Source organism: Arvicanthis niloticus, chromosome 1 (assembly GCF_011762505.2).
Source record: "Arvicanthis niloticus isolate mArvNil1 chromosome 1, mArvNil1.pat.X, whole genome shotgun sequence".
Classification (NCBI taxonomy): domain Eukaryota; kingdom Metazoa; phylum Chordata; class Mammalia; order Rodentia; family Muridae; genus Arvicanthis; species Arvicanthis niloticus.
The window spans coordinates 152,163,669-152,186,574 of NC_047658.1; the positions used below are offsets into that span (position 1 = coordinate 152,163,669).

Sequence of the window (22,906 nt, forward strand, 5' to 3'; positions counted from 1 at the left end):
CTCGAACCCTGCTTTGAAGGGGCAAGATAAAGGGCTGCTGAGGCTTGCTGGCTTCCAACTATCTGAAAAAACGTGAACCCTGGGTTCAACCTTGCCTCAGAAATATGCAGAGTGACAGAGGACACTCTTTCAATGCTCAGTTCAGGCTTCCATGTACACACACAGGTATATATGTGCAAATACACTCATATAGACACATACAAAAATAAATTATTTTAAAAAATGGTTTAAACCAGTTATGGTCATTCATGCTTGTATCCCCCAGAGTCCTGAGAGTTTAAAGTCAGCCTGGTCTGCCATCACAAGTTCTAGAATGCTGGGCTACTCAGGGAGATGCTATTTCAGAAGAAAAAAGAAAAGTCACTCTAGCTGGGCGGTGGTGGCGCACGTCTTTAATCCCAGCACTTGGGAGGCAGAGGCAGGCAGATTTCGGAGTTCAAGGCCAGCCTGGTCTACAGAGTGAGTTCCAGGACAGCCAGGGCTATAGAGAGAAATCCTGTCTCGAAAAACCAAAAAAAAAAAAAAAAAAGAAAGAAAGAAAAGAAAGAAAAAGAAAGAAAAGTCACTCTAAAGGCAGCAATGAAAACACTTGCTTACATGAGGCTGTAGATCCCACCCTCAGCAATACACAGACTTGAAAATAAAAATCGAAGTCTCAGAATGATGGTACACACCCACAATCCCAGCAGCTGGGAGGCAGAAGCCAGTTAGCTCCAGGACCCTGTCTTGAAAAATCCAGACTGAATAAATAAATAAACTTAAAAAAACAAATGAAAATCTGAGTTAGCTAGTCAGGAGGATAGGAAGATCTGGAGTCCAGAACTGTCTTGAAAAATCCAGACTGAATAAATAAATAAACTTAAATGAAAATCTGAGTTAGCTAGTCAGGAGGATAGGAAGATCCGGAGTCCAGAACTGTCTTGAAAAATCCAGACTGAATAAATAAATAAACTTAAAAAAAAAGAAGATTTGGAAGTCCAGAAGGCTCAAAGTTAGCCGGTGCAATACAATATAATAAAAATCCCATTTCCAAGAAAATAGACAAATATTCATGTTGTACTGAATCAGGCACTAAATAAAGAATGCTAGTAGGAAAACTGGTGAAGTTTAGAAATTGGTTATTAATAACTCACCAGCAGCGTTTATTTTTTAAATATGTATTTATTTTATGTATATAAGTACACTGTAGCTGTCCTCAGACACACCAGAAGAGGGCATCAGATCTCATTATAGATGGTTGTGAGCCACCCTGTGGTTGCTGGGAATTGAACTCAGGAACTCTGGAAGAGCAGTTAAGGCGCTCTTAACTGCTGAGCCATCTCTCCAGCCCATCCAGCATCGGTTCTTAAGCTTGAGAAATGTTGGAAATGAACAAGGGACAGACTGAAACACTATACTAACAAACTTTACCCGGAAATCTACAAATTAAATTACATTGTTAACTCTTAACAAGTGTGTGTACTGGGGCTGGAGAGATGGCTCAGTGGTTAAGAGCACTGATTGCTCTTCCAGAGGTCCTGAGTTCAATCCCCAGCAACCACATGGTGGCTCACAACCATCTGTAATGGGATCTTCTAATGCCCTCTTTTGGTGTGTTGAAAGACAGCAGTGGTGAATACATAAAATAATAATAATAATAAAAATAAAAAGCTTAAAAAAAAAAAAAAAAAGCCGGGCAGTGGTGGCGCATGCCTTTAAATCCCAGCACTTAGGAGTTTGAGGCCAGCCTGGTCTACAGAGTGAGTTCTAGGACAGCCAGGGCTACACAGAGAAACCCTGTTTCGAAAAAGCAAAAAGTGTGTGTACTTGTATCTGCCAAAGTGTGAATATAGTTACAACAGAATAAAAGAATCACAGTTTTCCTTCAAGACTCTTTGTAACGAAGTTTTTATTTAAAATAAGAAAAACAAAGAAGTACTGTAGGTTTAGGTCAGTGACACAGCACTTGCCTAATGTGTACAAAGCCCTGACTATAACCTGAAGCACAGCAAAAAAGAACTCTTCCTTGGGAACACAGCCGTTAGCGGATGATGGAAAGGGTGCCAGTGTAGTGCCCACAGAGGATCCAGCTACAGGGTACACACAACAGAGGTCTCACTGGAGCTGCAGGGCTTTCAGAGCCAAAGCTAGAGACAAGAGGTGGATCCCCATCACTGAGCCTGACTGCCTGGTCAAGGACATGCGTGAAGATCACACCTGGAGCAAATCAACCCCTACTTCCAGCCCAGCAAGAAATCTGAGATTACTTACTTTTTTCCTGGGCGCATGCCTTAAGGAAGGATGAGGCCTTTTTTTTTTTTTTTTTTTTCTTTTGCTTATTTCTAGCAGTGCAAAAGCAGATTTAGGCTGACCAGGCCAGACTTAGGGCTTGTGTCATTGCTGGGGGTTCACTGCAGTCATGTCAGTCCTAGATGCTGGGCTCTCCAAGGTGCTAGCTACTGCTATCCAAAGGCCACGGTCATGCTTTTCACTGTCCTTTGGAGAGGCTACAAGGAGGAACAAGACTGACAACCCCAGATTGTCCCATGTATGGTGACAGGGTTCTATAGCCTCCATAGATACTGGCATCATTTCTGCTCCTGTGCCTAACCAGTCCTGATAATTACTACATATCAATGGGCATCAGGATTGACGCCCAGGACAACTCTGCCAAGGCTTACTGCTATCTGATACCCCCAACCTTACACAAAGCTAGTCTCTGCATCAAAAACTCTCCAAACATCTTTTGAAAACCCATACTAGAATCTCCACTCAAAAGACTCAAGACTCCAGTTGTGGCCATCACACAGGATTTTTATAAAAAGCAAACCAAAAATTAAGACAACTAGCTGCCAAGTGATAAGTAGAGGAAGAATCAGGAGTTCAAAGCTAGCCTTGAGTTCGTGGACAGCCTTGACTCAATGTGACTCTGTCTCAAATATATATAAAATTCAGAGCAAAGATGGCTGTTTTTCAGAAGGTCCTGAGGACCCAGATCACAGCTCACAACCATGTGACTCCAGTTCTAGATCTGATGGCCAAAGGGAACACCAGGCACACAGACATACATGCAGACAAAACACTTGCACACTCAAACTGCTAAAGAATTAAAACAAATAAGCACCAAACATTGTAACTGAGTGCATCACACAAGATAAAACACGTTAGCCCACACAGCCATAAATTCAATCCCAATCAGCATAAAAGTAACTTAAAAAAGCATTGCAAGCTGGGTGTGGTGGCACACACCTTTAATCTTAGCACTCAGGAAGCAGAGGCCAGCCTGGTCTACATAAGCTTTTCTTTTTTTAGAGAGACAGACAGAGAGACAGAGAGAGAGACAGAGAGACAGAGACAGAGACAGAGAGAGAGAGACAGAGAGAGAGACAGACAGACAGACAGACAGACAGACACACACACACACACACACACACACACACACACACACACACACACACAAAATTTCCCTTGTCAATCTGCCTGGCCTCAAACCTGCTTCTGCCTCCTGAATGCTGGTCAAATTTTTACATTTTAATTTTTAAAATTATCATAATTCTAAACCAGCGAGTTACCTCAGCCTCTGAGAGCTCTTTGTCACCATTTGGCTTGGTATACTTCTCCTGCATGAAGGGAATCCAGGAAAGTTTACACTTTTTAATGAAGGGGGTCACATCTACAGTGCCTAAGGCATAACCACAAATGCCATCTTCATCTTCCAGGACGAAACAGTAATCCAGGCTGAGAGAGAGCAGTCCTCCTACTAACCTGCTCAGAAGGAAGCAAGCCAGAGTGAGCATGTGAATTACTAACACAGAATTCACAACCAGTGGCACGAGGTCCAGTGTACTTAGCTTATGAACATGACCTTTGGAATATCAGAAACTAACATTCATTTTCTGGTTTAAGATTAAACTTGATTTAAAAAAAAAAAATCCTTCCAGTGAACACCTCCCCTTAACCCCAAAACCCTGCTATAAGAAGTATTTATTATCCAAACCAAGTAAGTATCACATACTTGTCTCCAATAAGGTCAGGCTGGCTTTGAAAAGGCAAACCCACTCCATCATCATACATTTCTCTGCAAATCTTGTACACGGATGCCTGAAAATATAATCTAGTTAGGCAACACACCAAGAAAAACAGCAAAATGAATGAATGTAAGTAGTCATGTATGTTTAGTCATGTATGTAGTCATGTATGGTGCACACAGGAAGCCGAGGCAGGATGACTGTAGGTTAATGCCAAGTTCTTTAATGGGCTACATGCTGAGTTTGAGACAACTTTGGCTGTCTCAGAAAAATTACAAATTTAGAGAAAAAAAAATGTGTGGCCTATCAGAAACGTTACCTCAGCGGGGGCAAGGTAGAGTCATCTTCATTATATTAGATACTGTTGGTTGGATGTGTAGCTCAGTGGTACTTAACACACAAGGTACTAACTACATCTGATCCCCTGCACGAAAATTATATTTATTGGGTCATATCTGTAAAACCAGTCGCAAACAGCAGGGCATTAATCAAGACTAAGAACCCTTTAAATTTGTATTACTTTAAAACTGTGCACACATGTCCTGGTGTGGGGTATGAGCACGTAAGTACAGGCTCTCTGAGGTACCTGGTCCTCAGGGAGCTAGTTACAGGAAGCTGTGAGCTTCCTGAAGAGAGGGTGCTGGAACTAACCTCTAGCCCTCCTTTAAGAAGAGGAAAGAAGTGCTCTTAACCACTGAGCCAACTCTCCAGGCTAGGACAAAAGTTTTTAAAGTAAATTGTGGATTCAAAAGCCAGTCAACTTCTGAAGTCTCTCAACCTTTCTTTTTGGAGGACAGAGTCTCACTATATATCACAAACTTGCCTAGACTAACCAGACCCTATGATCTCAGATTCAAGTTCTGGGATAAATCCACAAACATCTGCTAATCTTTCACTTTTTCTTTCTTTCTTTTCTTTTCTTTTTTTTTTTTTTTTGAACTTGGGAGATTTTTATGACATTTTAATCTTCCACTTTTTGAAACAACAGTTCTACAATACTTTAAACGTGTCTTTAAAGAGACTTCCTTACTGTCTTTCAATAGCTAACTGCCAACAGCTAAGAAGCACTTTACAACAGAAAATAAAGGACATACAAGAGAAACAGGAGTTAAAGATAACACATAATTAAGATACACTGCTATATAATTCCTACTGTGAATTAGGCATTTTATTCATTTACTGGGCTTAATTTTATTTTGTATTTTATTGTGCATTGGTATTTTCACTGCAAGCATGTTTATATGAGACTGTCAGATACTGGAATTACAGACAGTTGTGAGCTGCCACATGGGTGCTGGGAATTGAACCCAGGTCCTCTGAAAGAACAGTCAGTTCTCTTAACTGCTGAGCCATCTCTACAGCTTTTTTTTTTTTTTTTTTTTGGTTTTTCGAGACAGGGTTTCTCTGTGTAGTCCTGGCTGTCCTGGAACTCACTCTGTAGACCAGGGTGGCCTCAAACTCAGAGATCCGCCTGCCTCTGCCTCCCAAGTGCTGGGATTAAAGGTGTGCACCACCACCGCCCGGCTTCTACAGCTTTTCAAAGACAGGGTTTTTCCACATCTTAGCTCAGGTTGTCTTAGAACTCACTAAGGCCCAAGATGGCCTTGAACGTGTACCAATTCTGTCTCAAGTGCCGGGATTACAACCTTGTGCCAATAAAACACAGTTGTCATTTGACTTTTTAAATGGGTACTTTTCTGCCTCTCCCAAATAATAGTGATTGAACCCAGGACATTCTATGTGCTAGGCAAGAACTCAACGAATACTTGCTATTTACCTCTCCCTAATCCTCTATTTTTCTAAAGATTTTAAGTTTTACTTTTGTGTGTTTGCCTGACTGAGTTGAGTGTGTGTACCATTTGTGTGCAGGAGCCCATAGACCAGAAGATGGCTCTGGACCACCCCCTGGAACTAAGGTTACAGGCAGTTGTGAGTTACCATAAAGGTGCTAGGAATGATGGCAAAAGCAGCAAGTGTGCATGACCACCAAAACATCGCTCTAGTCCAAACTATTTTTTTTTAACTTTTTTCATTTTATGTATACGAATACACTGTCGCTGCCTTAGATACACTAAAAGAGGTCATTGAATCCCATTACAGATGGTTGTGAGCCACCATATGGTTGCTAGGCATTGAATTCTGGACCTCTGGGAGAGCAGTTAGTGCTCTTAACCACTGAGCCATCTCTCCAACCCCCAAACTTTATTTTTTAGACAGTGTCTTCCCATGTGTAGCTCTAGCTGGTTTTGAACTCAGAGATCCACCCATCTCTGCCTCCCAAGTACTTAGATTAAAGCTATGCGCCAACACGTGTGGCCCCATATTGACTTTTTAAAGGTAAGAATTAAAAGACCCAGCTCAAGTTATTAAAAGTTCTAGAGGAGGTAAATACCTTACACTTAGGCTTAAAATTTTCTCCTTAAAATTTCCCTAACGTTAGCCCTCTATGCTTTGGAATAGGATTTAATGTTTTAGTTAACTTCCTCAATCTCAGGGTGGTATTTTAAGGGCTGGATATTTAGTTACAATTTCCTTCTGGCCTCCACCTCTCCCTACAAAGGGCCTTATGTTTAAAGTTTAATACTCAGCTGACAGGCTTCTAGAAGGTAGTGGAAAACATAGGAGGTGCGGCCCCATTGGAAGGGTGTGGTTTAACTGTGACTGACTCTTTAGTCTCTGGCGGTCATGGGATGAGCGGATTTGCTTTGCTCTGTTCTGCCACTGCACCGTGAAGATGAGACAACACAGAACAATGGAGCTGGCTGCCCACTAAAACCATGAACCAAACTAAAACCATGAACCAAACCCATCTCTTTTCTTTTTTGAGACAGTCTCACCATGTAGCCTTGGATGTCCTGGAACACACTGTGTAGACCAAGCTGGCCTCAAAAATCAGAGCTCTGCCTGCCTCGGCCTCCCTCCCTCATACGGCTTCCATGGGTATTTTAAAGGAAGACTGATTAACGCAGGCCTGGAGCTCAATGGCAGGCAGCTGAGTCTGATCCCTAATCACATAAACAAATAAGTGAACAGTAATTTAAGACAGAAGCAATTCTTTCAACCATCTATTTCAAGGGGAAGTTGTAAACATGCACATAACCATATAATAAGTTGATAAGCAAAAAAACCAATTACCTCATCTTTAGGGAAATACGGTCTGATGGTATAAACCTTGGAGGTAGGAGTCAGTGGGGGTGGTTGAAAAAAGAGATCATTTGCTCCATCAATTGGCAGCAAACGCTGTAGGAAGGAAAAACAGGGAGACAGATCAGTGCGGAGAAGACACCCAATTCTTTCAATGAGTGTGCACTGCAGATTACCAACTTAACATTAACTGGCTACTGCAGGCAAACCTAAAGAAGAGGGGTATACTACGCTTTACTAATATAATACCTCTTTCCTGGGGGAGGGGTGTTTCAGAATAGCAATTATCCAAACTTACACAGCTTTAATGGCATATTAATAGAAATCTAAATTTATAATCAAAACAAAACAAAAAACCTAATCCAATTATGACATAAATATGTTTTAAAAACCAATCTTAAATGAACCATCTTTCTACAAGATGGCAGAACAGAATGTCAGGAGGAGAGGTTTGGTCTGAAGAGGGTTATCTGTCCAGGAGACGCTTTATCCCCAAAGCAATGCGCTTCAGTTTGCTGTGCGCAGCAGAGCACCTGTTGGGGGGAGAAAAGTAGAGCACCTGAAAAATCCATGAACAAATTCCAGCAGCAAGAACATGTCTATCTTGTTCAGACTGTCACTAGCAGACAGATTTCTATTAAGTTTTAAGTATATGGTCCTTATTAAGTCAAAGGAACTGCCCTTTAGGCAGTTAATCACTTGTTAATCACTTGCATCATCGGCCATCTTTTTTGCTCATGGAGTTTCCTATGGCAGACAAGCATGCGCGCATTGTGCATTGCGGGCGCAGATTTAAATGCTGTGCGACCTGCAAAGAAACAATGTCAAGTGTAGACCTAGAGCCGCTGCGCGTCGCAGGCGCGGGGGATTGACAGCATCTCCTTCAGAAATTACTGTGAAAGAGGAGGAAAATTTGATTTAAAATCCAGCTATGTGACTAAATTGAATTTGGGACTAGAAAGCCTTCGGCAGACCAATCCTTCCAGCCATCAGATGCGCAACATAAGGTTTCTCATAAAACAAAGGAAAATGTCAATTCAGTTGTGAATTCATATTGATACCTGGAACTCTCCTGCTAGACCACCTCTAAAGGCCCAGGGTTCTTGGTCTCCAATTAAGAACTGTGCTGAAGAATGACTACGACACCCTGTTGAGATCAGATCCAAGCGGAGAATGTTACGAGAAAGGGGATTTCCTGGGGTCTCAAATGTCCAACAAACTAACACACACTGGAAATAGCTCTCTAAAAGTTCTAATACAGGGTTTTCAAGGCAAGGCTGTGATAATAATTATTTTAAAATGTATAATGGCATTTCAGTTCTTCTACTCCTTCCTCTGTTAATGGAAAGCACTCCTACCAATCAGTTCTGCATGTTAACTATAGGAAGGAATAATTAGGTTATTTATCTACAAAGTTTCTATATTCCTTACATACAGCAGTAAGTCAAAATAACTGCTTAACTATCAAGAAATTTTGTTAACTATAAATTGAAGAGAATGAGATAAGAGACATTTTATTATCACAGCCCATGAAGGAACTGAATTAAACCTGTCTGAAGTCACATTTTACATTTTGAGGAAAGGTACAGAACAGGGAAAGGGGGTCAATCTTGTCAGAAAACTTAAGGTCAGCAGATACTGTTGACAAAAATAAAATAATAAAAGTTTTGGTTTCAGTGAACAAGGACTATCAAAATCTAGACACGGCAGTAAGAATACCAATCTAATAAGATCTGAGAACTAGAGAGGGCCAACTAAATTTCTTAATTTGTCCAAAGCTAAAAACACACTTTTCTTATAAGAATGACAATGTGTGGTTCTTTTAAGCATCTGCTAGATCACTGCCGGTGTTGGATGCAGGTGGCGAATGGCAGGCTTGAAGGCAGCCAACCTCACAGGCAATAAAGCCAGAGAGCAAGAGATAACTAACAGCTAATGTTTGGAAACCAAATAGAAATGACCTGCCTAGTTTTCTGACAAGATATAGCAGCGCAATACAGTTCTTTTCCATTGGAAGACAGCCTTCTACCTCCTGTTCAAGTTAACAGTCTCATCAGTATAAGATACAGTGTGCTAGTCAGACAGTCCCAAAGCAAACCAATTTTTTTTTGGACAATTCGGCCCATTAAAAGACCACATCTAGGTTTGTTACGTTTAAGGGTAGGGTTATTTATAAAAAAACAAAAAACCAAAACAAAAAACCAAAAACAGAACACACATACTCACACACACACACACACACAAACACACACAAAGAGAAAAAAAAAGCCAACAAACTCCATAAAATGTAGTATTTTTAAAATAAACATGAAATGGGTCAAAATGTAGACTACAACAAGAGCTTGCCCCATTCCAGTCAGTGATTTACACTATAGGAAAATACAAATGACAACAAAACAAAAAAAGTTCAAAACAAACAAAAAAAAATTAAAAAAAAAAAACCAATATATTTCTCAAAGTTTAAATTCAGCCAATTTCCCCTACCCTCCACTTTGAGACTCCAACATAACTAGCACTTCCAACCAGTACAGTAAAGCGCTGCATGTGCCAAGGAGGAGCTGTGTGAACGAAAACACGGTTAACGCCTGAGTCGCTGCGCAAACGTGACTTCAGCTCATAGCTGCTGCCCTCACTTATCCTCCCTGAGCTGCCTCACAGATACAGCCTTTCAACCTAAAGCTAACAATCAGGACGCGCTGTGAACATCTCCCGCTGTCCATCCAATAGTAGTAGACACTTGTGCTGAGGATTCTCCCATCTGTACACAATGGGGAAGAAGATAATACAAGTCGTTAGTCATCAAGAGTACTGCACAGCACATTCTTTACAAGGACTGAATGCCAGCTGGATTGGAGAAGAAGAAAACAGAGAAGTCTAATCCTAAGTCCCGGAAATTGGTCAGGATACTCTCCCTGTTGTGGGCCTGGGACAGTCTCACAGGTGTGATGGTAGTTATTTAAAACTACAATGTTCTGAGACTGTACAACTTGGGAAAATGATCCTCACTGTTGCCTAAGGCAGACATAGCTTGAGAAGAAAAATGAGTAATAGTGGATATAATAAGATTTAACTTTGAGTAGTAGTCCTTGGATTGGGGGGCAGGAGGTGGTCCCAAGGACTGAACCCTAGAGTGTAATATTTAAGTGCTGTATTCTCAAGCTCAACAGTCTGGATTTCAGGTTGAAAATCCCTAGGGGCCTTCGAGACTTACAACGTAAATCCCTGTAAGGATTCATAACTCCCTGGCAAGAAGCCTGGAAGGCAAGTGCTTTCATTCAACTATCAATAGAGATGTTTTCCCCCTGAGCCTAAGAAGAGATAGATGTCTGCCACCCTTAGGTGTCTAAGATAGACACACCTATTTTTCTTAAAGGTGCTAGCTAAGGCTCCTGTGCTAAGAGATACAATTCTTTATTTTAAAATCAGTAATCAGTGGTTTTTTCTTAATATTTAAGAGCCCAAAGACATGTGGACAGAGAACTGGAAATCTGAGAACTTGGGAGCTGACTGTATTTCAGACCATCTATTTTACAACTAAGACCATGAAAAACCCAGTTGCAATATTTGTGCCTACTATGAAAATGGACACAGGAGTTAGCTTTGCTGCCTGCTGTGTGCTTTACGCTCACTGCACGGAATCTGAAAATGAATGAAGTGAGGTCCCTGGAGAAACTTGGCCATGCTGGTGCTTTTTTTTTTTTTTTTTAACCAAGTTTGGGAATTTCCAAAAGAAAAAAAAAGAGGCACACAAAAGTCCACTGAATGAAGCAGAGTTTACAGGTGACTGTAATTTCCATCCCGTGCTAAAATTAATTAGCTGGTAAAGGGATAAAGAGCAGCCACAGGAAGTAATACCAAGTAGCACCAGAATAGCCGTCCACTAAAGCTCGCATGCGCACAGGGCTGGGAGGACAGCTTCCTCTGGCCAGGCCCCTGGGGGGATTTCAGCAGTTGCTCTATCAAACACAGCACTAAATGTTATCAAGACACAGCAAGCAGCAGAAAGCTTACAGAGTCACATCTCATAGAGTTTTATCTCCAAATCAGGTCAGTGTTGGACTCAGGGTTCCATCCAGGAAGCATTCAGTCAGAGCATGTTAAAGTCAGTACTTTCTAAAATATTTTCAAGGTATTTATGAAATTAACCCAAGGGAGAAAAACATGCTTAATACAACTGCTAAGGCTTTCAAGTTTTTCAACTATGTTCACCTTTGAAAAAAAAAAATCTGGCCAAAGAACTGAAAAACATGGAAATTGCCAATTCTCTAAATTGTTTTCTCCCTGTGGGATAATTTTTAAAAGGACAATATATACAAATGTGGAGAAGATCACTGCTGGTGCACCTACCTAACCACTGCACAAAAGATTTCACCATAGACATTATACTCTTGATATCCCAAACATAGGAGTACATGTCATAAAGGATTGTCCTGTTGGCGCAATTGGAGAGCCGAGTGAACATCCCCATCACTAGTGCACACATCTCTTCAAACTTGGCTGCTCGAGACCGCCATTCTTCAATCTATACAGAATTAAAAAGAAAAATAAGATGACTCAAAAATTGTAAGCTTAACAAAACGATCTAAGAGTTACACACTGAGCTGTTTATCTTAATCATCACTGGTTTAAAGTTTAGGTGAACAATTAGTTTGTCTCTCCAAACCAACAAATATCTAAAAACCCAGAATCCTCCATTTCTAACTAGAACATCAAACAAAGGAAGTGAAGGCACCAGATGTATAAAACTCCATCATTATTTTAAAGAACATACTCTAATCATGGTCAAGTTTACACCAGTTACAATTACGTCATTTGAAGATCTCTAAGGTGAAGAGAGGGCCAGCAGTCCAGCACACTGTTGCTCTTGCAAGGGACCCAGATTTGTTTCCCAGCACCTACATAGTGGTTCCATCAAGGCCCATTAACTCTAGTTCCAGGGAATGTGATGCCCTGTTCTGCCTCAGGCACCAGGCACAAATGTGGTGCACATGCAGGCAAAATATCCACACATATGAAATAGAGAAAAACTTCCTCATAGCAACGTGGGTGAGGGAGAAAAGGAAGAAATCAAACTTGGGGAAGAGGAAAAACCAGGATTTTTTGTTGTTGCTGTTTTGAGACAGGGTCTCCTATAATCCAGGGATCCAGTGCCTCTTTGGAAACATGCATTAATGCATGTGTACACACACACCAGCACTTAATTACAAATAAACTTTAAAGCTGGGACGTAGTGGCCCACACCTTTAATCCCACCACTTGGAACTCTTTGAGTTCCAGGACAGCCAGGGCTACAAAGAGAAGCCCTATCTTGAAATACCAAAACAAACAAACACTTTAAAATGCTTTTAAGACACTATAAACAAACTTTCCTTCCACATTACCAGCAGCTAGAAGCCACTGAAGAACAAGGAGCATACTCACTTTTTCAGAGTCTTTCCCTTTGCAGTTGACACTGACAACACTGCTGTTGGCTCGAAGCCACTGGAATTCCCGGAGCATCTGGGCTCCTTTGGGTCCGTGCTCATAGGGAAGGTAGAAGAGATCAGCCAGCAACTGTAAATCCTCTAGAGTCACCGGCTCCGCAGTGTACAACGGCTTTTCATTCGGACCTGGCACAAACTGCTCCTTGTTGGTTTGCTCATCTGTCTGCATAGGAGCGATGTCATTAATGCAATCTTCTTGCATAGACATCTCTGGGGATTTTGATTCAGCTATGCTCTCCTTATCAGTGTCCATTGGCTTCAACTCCTCTGCCATTTTAGCTTCAACAATTTCAGTTAGTATTTGGTTGTCATTCTTGTGCTCTGATTCTTCTTGCTTTTCTACCACCATATCCATGGGTTCCTCATCTGGCTGTTTCTTTTCTTCTTCCTTGGTCAGAGCTGAGGGTTCACCACTCAAAGCTGCTCCCTGGCTCATAATGGGCTCCTGGTAAACTGTTGTAACTACAGTTGTGGCATTTAAAGAGGGTGCTGCAACTAAGGGAGTCCCATCAACTACACTTGTCTTAGCTCCACTGTGTGCAACTTGCCTACCTACAATGGTGAGAGGAAGAAACAAAGGCAATCAAAGTTAGAAACAAAACAAATTGGACTTTAGGATGCTTGCCCTCCGCCCCAGACCAGGAAGATAGCCCAATGGGCTAAGACACTACCCACCAAGCCCAACAACATGGGCTTGATCCCTGAGACTGACATGGAAAGAACTAACTCTTGAAAATTGTGCCACAGTATGTACATGCCTATGTGTGAACATAATAAATCAATAAACTTAATTAAAAATTGTTTGAAAAGTAGGCATGATGGCACACCCCTCTGCATACTCTGACAGGCATGGTGGTACATGCTATTAATACCAGCAATCAGGAGGCAGAGACAGAATCTTCCCGAGTTCAAGGTTGGCCCATAGTGAGTCTCCAGGACAGCCAAGGCTACAAAGTGAGACCCTGTTTCCAAATAAAAGTGTGTGTACTGTGTTTGCAGAGAACCTAAGTTCTGTTCCCAGCACCCATATCGGGGTGACAACTACATGTAACTGTAATTCCAGGGAAATCCAATGCACACGCACACACGTACACACGTATATGTATGTGAACCACATGTATGCCAGAAGAGGGTACCATATCTCCTCAAACTGAAGTTACAGATGATTGTGAGTTGACACGTGTGTAGGGAAGAACTGAACCCAGGACCTCTGTAAGAACAGGAAGTACTCTTAACTACTATGCCATCCAAACTTAATTGCTCATGCAGGGCCTAGTGCAAGCACCTGGTATTTCCAGCAGATGGAAGGCTGAAGCAGGAGCGCTGCTGCAGCCAGACAGGAACCACACAGCAAAGTCAAAACCTCGCCTCAGAAAAAGTTAACAGTTAAGAACACTGGCTGTTCTTCCAGAAAACCCAAATTCAGTTTCCAACAACCACATGAAAGCTTACAACCATCTGGAACTCCACTTCCAAAGGCTCCAACACCCCTTTTCTGGCCTCCACTAGCACAGTGCACACATGGTATAGAGACATATATGCAAGCCTAAGACCATATACATAAAAATATTTTTTTAAAGGGCTGGCCATGGTAATATATGCCTAAAACCCCAGCACTGGGGAGGCAAGGCAGGAGTAGGAAGGACTCCAAGACATCTGTGGCCACACAGCAAGTTCTAAACCAACCTGGGCTATATGACGGCATTTCAAAAAAAAAAAAAAAAAAAAGAGCCATGAAAACCTCAATTACATTTTGCTTAGTGGATCTAAAGGGGCATGACTGCACTTTTGTGACAACTCTGCAATTCAATCTCCTGATAAAAGCTGGCTAGGCCTGTGTAGTAGAACAGGTCTATATTCCAAGAACTCAGGAAGTGGAGGCAGGTGAGTCTCTGTTGAGTTAAGAGGCCAGCACGGTCTACAGTCAATTTCAGGTAGACAGAGAAACCCTGTCTCAAAGCAAAACAAAAGTTCAAGCTCTTCTTAGGTTACATGTCAAATTAGAGGTCAGTCTGGGCTATATGAAACCTTATCAAAAACGAAAAGTCCCAAGGCGGACAGTTTCTGAGGAATGACACCCAAAGTCTATCCTCTGGCACCTACACACACAAGCAAATATATATACACATAAATGAATATAAAATCCAAAGTAAGACATAAAACAAGAATTAGTGGACTAAGAGAGTGTTAAAGGAGACTTCACCCAGCACGCACAGGACAGACTCTAGCCTCACCGCAGCAGCAGCAGCACCAAACCCACCCCAGCCCAACTCACTGCTGTACTGATGAGGTACACCGAACTCCTGCAGCCACTCAGTTAAAGCCAGCTTTAAAGCCATCTGTGGGCTGTAAAGCACATCAGTCTCAATATCTTCGTCACTGCCTTCATTTTCTAACTTTATCTGTATTGATACAGTACTGTCTTCACTGTCAGCTGTGGGGGAAAAAAGCATAAAAATAGTTTTTATTAGAAAACCCTCCTCATAAGTGAAGACATATACCTAAGTTTCACTTGTTGTAGGTAAGATTAAAGCAGCACAAAAACAAAACAAACCTCTAATATAAAACACAAATACAGCCAGGCAGTGGTGGCACACACCTTTAATCCCAGCACTTTGGAAGCAGAGGCAGGAGGATTTCTGAGTTCAAGGCCAGCCTAGTCTACAGAGTGAGTTCCAGGACAGCCAGGACTAAACAGAGAAACCCTGTCTCGGAAAGAAAAAAGAAAAAAAAAAAAAAAAAAAAAAAAAAACTAGATCCTCCAATAACCATCTAGAAAGTCACTTACTTGTTCAAGGTTTCAACTAAAATAAGTATATTAGAATCATTAGAAAAATGGGTCATACATGTTCACCGAATACTAATAGAGATGGCAAGGTTAATTAAAAGCATTATACTACACTAGTCTTTAGGCTATTATAACTTCATTATTAATCAATCACTAAGGTATAGTCTTCCTCCCCCCCACCCCCATAGGATCTCACTATGTAAGGTCTCACTGATCGTCCCTGAACTATGTAGATCTGCCTGCCTGTTTCTAAATGCTGGGACTAACGACACCACTCCATCAGACTGAGCATAAGGTCATCAAGTTCTGAGTGAGGACAGGCAGAACAGTCAGCTTGGCATTCAGCAACTCTAGTCTAGCATGGAGCACAGCTGAGTTTGGCTAATCTAACAGCTATCATGGAAGTGTTGTTATCATGCTCTGTCTTAAAATATGTAGGAGTTAAACACCATGTATGCAGATTACACTAATTGTGTCTTTTATTGGAGTGAAAGAGACAGCAATGACAAAGCCATAGAAGGCTTCAATTCAATGAAAAATTGCAAGGGCACAGACTCCAGCTACATACATACACCAAGCACCATGACAGACAGCACTCCTATCTCAAATATCATTAGTAACCCTGCTTCAGACTAACTTCAAATTTTTTACATATTTATTTATCATGTGTACCCAGTGTCTGTGGGCATGGATATCTTGGTATAGACACGGCAATCAGAGGACAACTCTGTGGAGTTCCTTCTTTCCTTCCATTATGTGGATCCCAGACACTGAATTTCAGGTTGCTGGGCTGGAGCCATCTCTTGCCTGCTCTAACTTCAAAGTGTCTATGAGCAGCATTTCCTGCTGAGGCCAGATGCAGCAGCTTTACCTGCACTCAATCCAGCTCGCATGTCAATGTCCAGCTGTCTATCAACACTGCAAGTTACCACTCTTCCTGCTACCACACTGCAGACCAGCATCACAACATGACACACACCACAAATGTCTGCAGTCGTCCTGAACTTAAGATTCTTTTTTCAAAAGTGGTACACTTAATTCTTTCTATTTAACATCCAGGAAGATGCATGTACCTGTCATACAATACCATTAAATGCAAGTCAATAAACAGCGAACATTCTCACTTATAACTAACTCTACTAGGGGGACTTTGAAAAAAGTGACTTGTCCAAAGCCACTCAGTCTTTTTCTGTTATGTATCTAAGTAAGAGAAATAAAGACAATTGTGAAAAGGCTGTGCTGTGAGACAGAGGACAGTACTTACAGCTGCTGGCCCCCCGTCCACCACCAACACAGGTACTTACTCATCACCACATCCTTTCTCACTCCATTCATGTTAGACTTGTACCAAGTAGCAAGGGTGTGGATGGCAACGTAGTTAGCTTCAAATTCACAATTTGGATTGGTCAGCACTCCCTTTAACCGTGGGATAAGCTCTGTGGATCTTCCTTTGTAGGGACCCAGAAACAGCCTCTTCTGATCATAATCATTAGCATGAATGTTATCCCAGATCACTGGAGCTCTCTTAATGATCTTAGAGACTTCTTCAATAGATTCTACTGGAATTTCTTTTGAAACAACTTTTGGACCTAGAAATAATGTTAAAAGAACATATTTATAAAACTTTCTATATGGTTCTCAAAATATACTGTAGCAGAGCTGGAGAGAAGGTTAGGTGGTTAAGAGTATTTGTTGCTCCTGCAGAGAACATGAAATAGATTCCCAGCACCCACATGGTGGCTCACAACCACCTATAAAGGGATCTGATGCCCTCATCTGGCATGTGGTGTACATGCAGCCAAACACTCAAACATTAAATAAAATTTAAAACTATAGAGAGATAAGTAAGAGCTGGAAAGGTTAGTGGCATGGCTCAGTGTATAAAAGTGCTTGCCCACCAAGCCAGATGACCTGAATGTAACTGCCAGTACCCTCATGGCTGATGGTTCCAGCTCTCATAAACTGTTCTCTAACCTACATACGTATCATATCCCACGGCAGGGGTCAAGGAATAGAGGGCCACACGCACAGTCTCTCTCCTAAGTGTAATGAAAACATAAACACAACCAGGATGCTAAGGAACTGGCCATCAAGCTTAATGATCCTCAGGACCCAAGGGTGAAAGGAGAAAATGGTTATCAAAAGTTGACCTCTGACCTCCACGTGTACCACAACACACATATACCACTTATAGAAATCAAGCAATAAAATATTTAAAATACATAAACAGCTTTGTTTTCTTCATGTATACACTTTCAGAGCTTCTCTCCACCCACTTGGTTTTTGAATCAATGGAGATTAAACCCAGAGTTTCACATGTAGTAAACTGATGGGCTACACTACTAAGCTATGTCCCATTTTCCCTGCCTCCCTTCTCTTCAGTTATTTATAAGGGTGGCTTCAATCTAATAATCCTCCTACTCCAGCCTCCCAAGTGCAGAACAACCCGTGTGTACCACCTCACCCAGGTGCTCCATTTTTCTTCTTTTTTTGGGGGTGGGGGTGGGGTGGGGGTGGGGGTGTGTCAAGACAGGGTTTCTCTGTGTAGTGCTGGCTGTCCTGGAACTCACTCTGTAGACCAAGCTGGCATTGAACTCAGAAATCCGCCTGTCTCTGCCTCCCAAGTGCTGGGATTAAAGGCCTGCGCCACCACTGCCCTGTAATTTTTTTTTTTTGGGAGACAGTTTCTTAGTTTCTTCTGTGCAGCCCTGGCACTCACTATGCGGACCAAGTTGGTCTTAAACTCACAAAAATCCACTTGCTTCTGCTTCACAAATGCTGAGATTAAAGGCATGTGTCACTATGGCTGGCTTCAGTTTTCCTTGCTGAATTAGTATAGCAACATATCCTTTTACTCATTTTATAAAAAGGAAGCTTCCTAAGAGTCTAGTGATACAGCTCAATGGTTAGCTTAGTTAGCACTCATGACCTGCCCTGGGTTTGGCCCGCAGCATCACTTACACTGGGTGTATTGGATAGAGCTGTACTCCCAGTTCTTGGGAGGCAAGAACTGTTGTTACACTCAAGATCACCCTTGGCTACACAGCAAATTCTAGGCTGGGAATATACAATACTGTGTCTCAAAAGATCCTCGACCAGAGACCAGTTCTCTAAGCCCTGATAATGGAAGTTTCATTATAAATTATTGAGAACTTACCTGTCCAAAGCACTTCAATTCCAGGTAGAAGCTTTTCACCCACAGTCCTCAAGTAAGGAGACTGAGATACATTTGGGTAACAGAAAGTGCCACAGTATTCTGAATGTAGAAGAGAAGAAAAATAGTCAGAACTGAAGTGCTCATTTGTTTGTTTTTTAAAAATTTATTTACTTTATGTATCTAAGTACACTGTAGTTGTCTTCAGACACCCCAGAGGAGGGCATGGGAGCCCATTACAGATGGTTGTGAGCCACCATGTGGTTGCTGGGAACTGAACTCAGGACCTCAGGAAGAACACTCAGTGCTCTTAACCACTGAGTCATCTCTCCAGCCCCCTGAAGTGCTCATTTGTAGCTGGGGAAAATGCTTACAAATTCTGTATTCTGTTTATTCAAACAATAAAGGGTTCTATTATAGATAAAAGGAGTAAACGTAAGCAGATGTTACATCAGATATTCAAATTGGATGGTGTGTTTGACTGTAATCTCAACTCCAGAACCCAAGACAGGAAGTTCCCATTAGGGCACTCTAGGCTCAACATGGTGATGTTACAGACCAGCCTTCGTTATATGGAGACTCATTCTTTTATATATATTTGAGGAACAGCGTCTTTAAGTAACCCACAACAGAGCTGTGACCTGGCAGTAGTTCACCTTCCTCTGCTCCCTAGTACCTGATATGAACCTCCATGCCCAGTTTCTAGAAACAAAACAGGGCCTTCCTGTGAAGTGGTAATTTCTGGTTTCTATGAAGATCCAGTTAGGTCATAATGGGATTTCCTGTGACAGACAGATGAAAGAAGTTTTGCTAAAGCAGACATGTGAAAGAATGTTTTTCTGAAGCAGACACAGGTGAGAAGAGGTTTTGCTAAAGTGGACACGAGAGGACACATGATGTTTAGAGAGACTATAAATAGAACCCCACGGGCAGTGGGAGAAAGCTATCGTATTGGTCTGCTTTGCTTCAACAGTCTTTGCTGACACTCATATACTGGCTCGCCTTGCATCAAATTGCTGATCTTTGCTCATTGCGACTACACAGAGTAAGTAACTCACCAAAGAACTTCTAATGATATTCTGGCAGCTTCTTGAAGAGCCTCGAAGTTTATTCTGGATCGAGATACCATTGCTGATTTGTGTGAGGGTGAGTGGACTGGCGTGCATCTGCTGATTCATGTTGCTGTTTTGCTAGAAGACTGGATTGCTGACAGCAAAGATTGTAACTGTCCCAAAGAACTATTTCTAAATAGGTCCACAAGCCCCTTTACCCTGTTAACTTTTGTTATCCACTATCTCTGGTGGGTGGCAGGCTAGGAGGTTAAAGCATTTAAGAACCTTTATTAAAGTAGGTTTTGAAAAACCTAAGCCTGAAATCCCTACGTACCATAGCCTTACACAGCTCTGAGAACCTGTATCTTAAAAAACAAAACAAACCTTGGTATTTTCAGTAGTACCAAGCAATCTTCATGATCTCAATCATTAGAAAGTTATTTCATGGGCTGAATAGATGGCTCAGCAGTTAAGAGCACCGACTGCCCTTCCAGATGTCCTGAGTTCAATTCCCAGCAACCACATAGTGGCTCACAACCATCTGTAATGAGATCTGATGCCCTCTTCTGGTGTGTCTGAAGAGAGTGGCAGTGTACTCACATACATAAAATAAATAACTTTCAAAAAAAAAACAAAAAAACAAAAAAACCAAAACAATTAAGCTTGTCATGTGATCTATGCATCTGTATGCACAACTGTATACATCCCAGACTTGGGACAATGAGGCAGGCTGGTGTTCACAAGTCTGAGGCTAGTCTGTGATCCATGAGACCAAAATCTAATATCCCCACCAAAAAACAAATTCTGACTAAATTATTTCTTACAACTAACATCCTTCCTGTACAAGAAAGAAAAAGTGTGAACAAAGTTTTGTGGAGGTGAACCATGAGAGGTAACTGAGAGGGACTGAACCTCTTTCAGTGAGGAGAGCTATGTGGTGCGGCTGCTGTACTTTCTAGGCTATGAGCCCCAGAAGCAGATGAAGAGTGGGAGGAGTAGAATGGGAGAGATCAGAGCCATGGGCAGAAAGAGGAACAAGTAGGAGGACTAAGGTAAAAGCACAAGAATTTGATTTTTTCAAGCTTTCATTTCAATACAATTTTTCTTAACATGAACAGTGTAATAATGTTTACATACTTCAAATACTAAAAACACAAAACATCTCCAACTTACTTCTTTGGTATATTAAGGTCCTAATTTTTTTCTATATAATATTTTGAGAAATGTCTTCTAAAAAAGCATTCCTCTTTTCATTCACAAAGGGAGGGATGCAATAGGTCCAGTGCACCTATTATTTCAAGACTAATTAAATTCAGAGTTATTATATACAATACCTGTAGGGCAGAAGAGGAAGGTTTCTGGTTCTCCCAGGTACTGATAAATTTCATTTGTGATGGAAACTTGAGCATGTGCAAAAGAACTGAACACCTCTTTGTCTGCTGCACACATATTATGGTCAATATCATCAAAAAGCAAAGCAAATGACCTGCACCCAAACTGAGAGACCTTAGAAAAGAAAAACCAACATGATTATTAGCTTATCTCAGAGAGGGAAAATTCTTTTAAAATATACTAATGGTCATCTGAAAGGCAAATATTTTACTTGGACTATCAAAGCATATCTGATCTTTTTACATTTTCGGTGGCAACAATTCCAAGTTAATATAGCTAGTGTTTTGGAACCCAATTTTAATTTTGGATTGGAGTGTATGACTAAATCAGCAATCAGTGAGGGGGTGGTGGTGCACAACTTTAATCCTAGCACTCAGGAGGCAGAGGCAGAAGGATCTCTGAGTTTGAGGCCAGCCTGGTCTATATAGAATGAGTTCTAGGACATCCAGGGCTACATAGCCCTATCTTAAAACAGCAAGCCAATCCAAAAGAAGTCAGCTTAACTTAGAAGATCCAAGAAATTCACAAACTTACAGACACCATGAACAAGTGTGCTCAATCCACAAAAACACTTCGACCTCACTCTAGTCCCCAAACGCACATTCATCTACCAGCTCCTTTTCAGAGGTGCCTAACTAGGCAACCATCAGAAGGAACAACTGACTGACAGAGCACTAATGTCTCAGCAGTCCATTCATCAGAGCCATCTTCCAGTCTTTACACTAAATCCCCAGCACACAGAGCCATACCCACCCTGCCCTTAAATCCTTACTAATGTGTGTATGCAAGCACACGTGATCAGACAAAAACCTTTCAGGACCTGAACTCTCTTTGCTGCCTCCTTAAGGAGGTAGACAGCTACTGTCGCTATCATGCTATGTACAACACCTACTTGTCCCACTCAGCTTCTGGGCCATCTGCTACATCCACATCTAGTTTCTGAGCAGGAATGCCGAGTCACTGCAAGGCACTGGATCCTCTTTTTAAAAGTGGGCATCAAGACTCAATCTGAGTTCTTTAGGGCTCCTGCAGCAAGAGCTTTGACTTACTGAGCCATCTTCAACTGGTTCTTATTTTCCGTTTCTTTTTTTAAAGATCTTTTTATTGTATGTATATAGTTTTGCCCATATGCATTTCTGTGTATCACATGCATGTTATTGCCCATAGACAGCAGCAGAGAGCATGGACTCTCCTGGAACTGGAGTTAACAGTTGTGAGCCCCTGTGTGGTGGGAATTGAATCCATGTCCTCTCAAAGAGCAGTCAGTGATCTTAACCACTGACTCATCTCTGCACATCCTGTTTGTTTTTTAAGAGTGAGTATCATACTACAGACCAGGCTAGCCTCAAAATCTTAGCAATCCCCCTGCTTCAGCCTCTCAAATGCTGGAATTATATATGAGTTACCACACCCAGCTTCTATCTCATTAAGTTTTACTAGCCCTGTGATGACACTAGTATAAATCTTTGCTTAAAGAACAAACCATACACATAGAAAACCCATTAAACGTAAACCAATGAGAAACCGGGAGTCCTACACTACACAAAAATACAGTTAATACAAGCCAGCTATGAGTCAGAGCCACCAGCAGCATACATGCTTATGTAGGCTCCCTCTTTCCTTGAAAAAGTAGCCTTTTCCAGACTGAATGAATATCATACTATGTCTATCAGGAAACTGACATCTACCATTATTTTCTAACATTAGCACCTATTTAGTCAAGTATCCAATGGTATGTGTAGTTTCTGAGCACAGGTTAGCCTAAGAGCATCACCTGAGCTAGCATAAGAATCTGAATGGAGCCTTCTAAGCTGCAGGGGCTACTGTGGGCTCTGTGTGATGCTGGAACTTGAATTCAGGACCTAACACATGCTGGGCAAAGCTCT

General features: G+C 41.5%; 1 protein-coding gene across 2 annotated transcripts in view; it reads right to left on the reverse strand.

Annotated features, from left to right (window-relative positions):
* Positions 1-22,906, reverse strand: part of Oga (O-GlcNAcase) — a 34,469-nt gene that overhangs the window by 4,933 nt on the left and 6,630 nt on the right. The window contains exons 5-14 of one of the 2 annotated variants that reach the window (XM_034516782.2): positions 20,963-21,134; positions 18,580-18,678; positions 16,727-17,011; positions 14,910-15,068; positions 12,573-13,186; positions 11,499-11,673; positions 8,213-8,298; positions 7,143-7,247; positions 3,995-4,080; positions 3,552-3,744 (exon numbers count right to left, since the gene is read on the reverse strand). In XM_034516782.2, coding sequence (XP_034372673.1) covers positions 3,552-3,744; positions 3,995-4,080; positions 7,143-7,247; positions 8,213-8,298; positions 11,499-11,673; positions 12,573-13,186; positions 14,910-15,068; positions 16,727-17,011; positions 18,580-18,678; positions 20,963-21,134 — 1,974 coding nt within the window. The remainder of the gene's footprint in view (positions 1-3,551; positions 3,745-3,994; positions 4,081-7,142; positions 7,248-8,212; positions 8,299-11,498; positions 11,674-12,572; positions 13,187-14,909; positions 15,069-16,726; positions 17,012-18,579; positions 18,679-20,962; positions 21,135-22,906) is intronic. The other variant, XM_076922860.1, reaches the window with a different exon arrangement.